The sequence below is a fragment of the Echinops telfairi genome, unplaced genomic scaffold (assembly GCF_000313985.2).
Source record: "Echinops telfairi isolate 266 unplaced genomic scaffold, ASM31398v2 ScPeMD7_31;HRSCAF=116, whole genome shotgun sequence".
NCBI classification, from domain to species: Eukaryota; Metazoa; Chordata; class Mammalia; order Afrosoricida; family Tenrecidae; genus Echinops; species Echinops telfairi.
In genome coordinates this window covers 45,115,465-45,116,538 of record NW_022103928.1, presented here as the reverse complement: position 1 = coordinate 45,116,538, position 1,074 = coordinate 45,115,465, and the positions used below count along the sequence as shown (strand labels likewise).

Here is a 1,074-nt window from a genome sequence, read left to right as displayed (position 1 = left end):
GCTGCTGAGGTGGGCAGGAGGAAGGAGGTCTCAAAAAAATGGAGACCCCCTAGAAAGGGGAACCGATCACAAGGATGTATGTATAACCCCCTCCCTGGGGACAACAGAAAAGTGGGTGAAGAGAGACGTCAGACAGTGTAAGTTATGACAAAATAATAATAACTTATAAATTATCAAGGGTTTTTGAGGGAGGAGGGGTGGGAAGGGAGGGGGAGAATGAGAAGCTGATACCAAAGACTCAAGTACAAAGCAAATGTTTTGAGAATGATGAGGGCAACAAATGGACAAATGTGCTGGACACAATGGATGGATGGATGGATTGTGATGAGTTGTACGAGCCCCCAATAATATGCTTTTTTTTTTAAAAAGGAGACCTCCTAGGATCAAAGACTTGGCACCACGTCTAGGCCACCACATGTGAAATCTGAGGGGTATGCGGTCAGCAGGGAAGGGCCTCTATGGTAGGCAGAGTTAGTTCTGGGAAGATTTGCCAAGACTCCCTCTGCCTGTACCAAAATAGTTGTGAGGCTCACTGGCTCACCCAGCTCAGGACACAGGTCCCCATTGCTGGGTCACAGCAAAGAAATAGTCCCTACAAACCCACAACAAATGGTCCTCTTGAGTCTATCTGTCTGTCTCTTGTGAATCCCGTTAGCGACAGTCCCGAGTCCATTCATCCAAGGGTGCTTAGCTGAGATGGGAATGGCAGACGTGCCCATGGGGACCCCAGCTGTCTCCCTCAGAACCACCAGCCTGCCTAGAGCCCCCAGGGCAGGGCTGTGACTCAGTGGCTGTGGTACAGAGCGCAGTGCCTATCCCCCATAATGGCCCCAGACACCTCATTTCCCGGGACCAGGCACCTGCCCCCTGCTCTCCTTCACCCCAGGAATCAAATCACAGCCCCCCCATCCACAGTCCGCACGGCTGGCAAGTCCACTCACTCCAGGGCGTCGGACCCCCGACAGAGGTGCAAGGGCCGTCGTCCGTCCTGGTCTGGGAGGTTCGGGTCGGCCCCTGCTTTCAGCAGCAAGTGGACACAGGGCGCTCGGTCCGCAGAGCAGGCCTCGTGCAGCG

General features: G+C 53.9%; 1 protein-coding gene across 1 annotated transcript in view; it reads right to left on the bottom strand.

The window, feature by feature from the left end:
* ASB10 (ankyrin repeat and SOCS box containing 10) overlaps window positions 1-1,074 on the bottom strand; it is a 9,747-nt gene that overhangs the window by 7,770 nt on the left and 903 nt on the right. Inside the window, 1 exon segment of the mRNA XM_045290148.1 lies at window positions 942-1,074. This exon segment is cut by the window's right edge and continues 101 nt beyond it. Coding sequence (XP_045146083.1) covers window positions 942-1,074 — 133 coding nt within the window.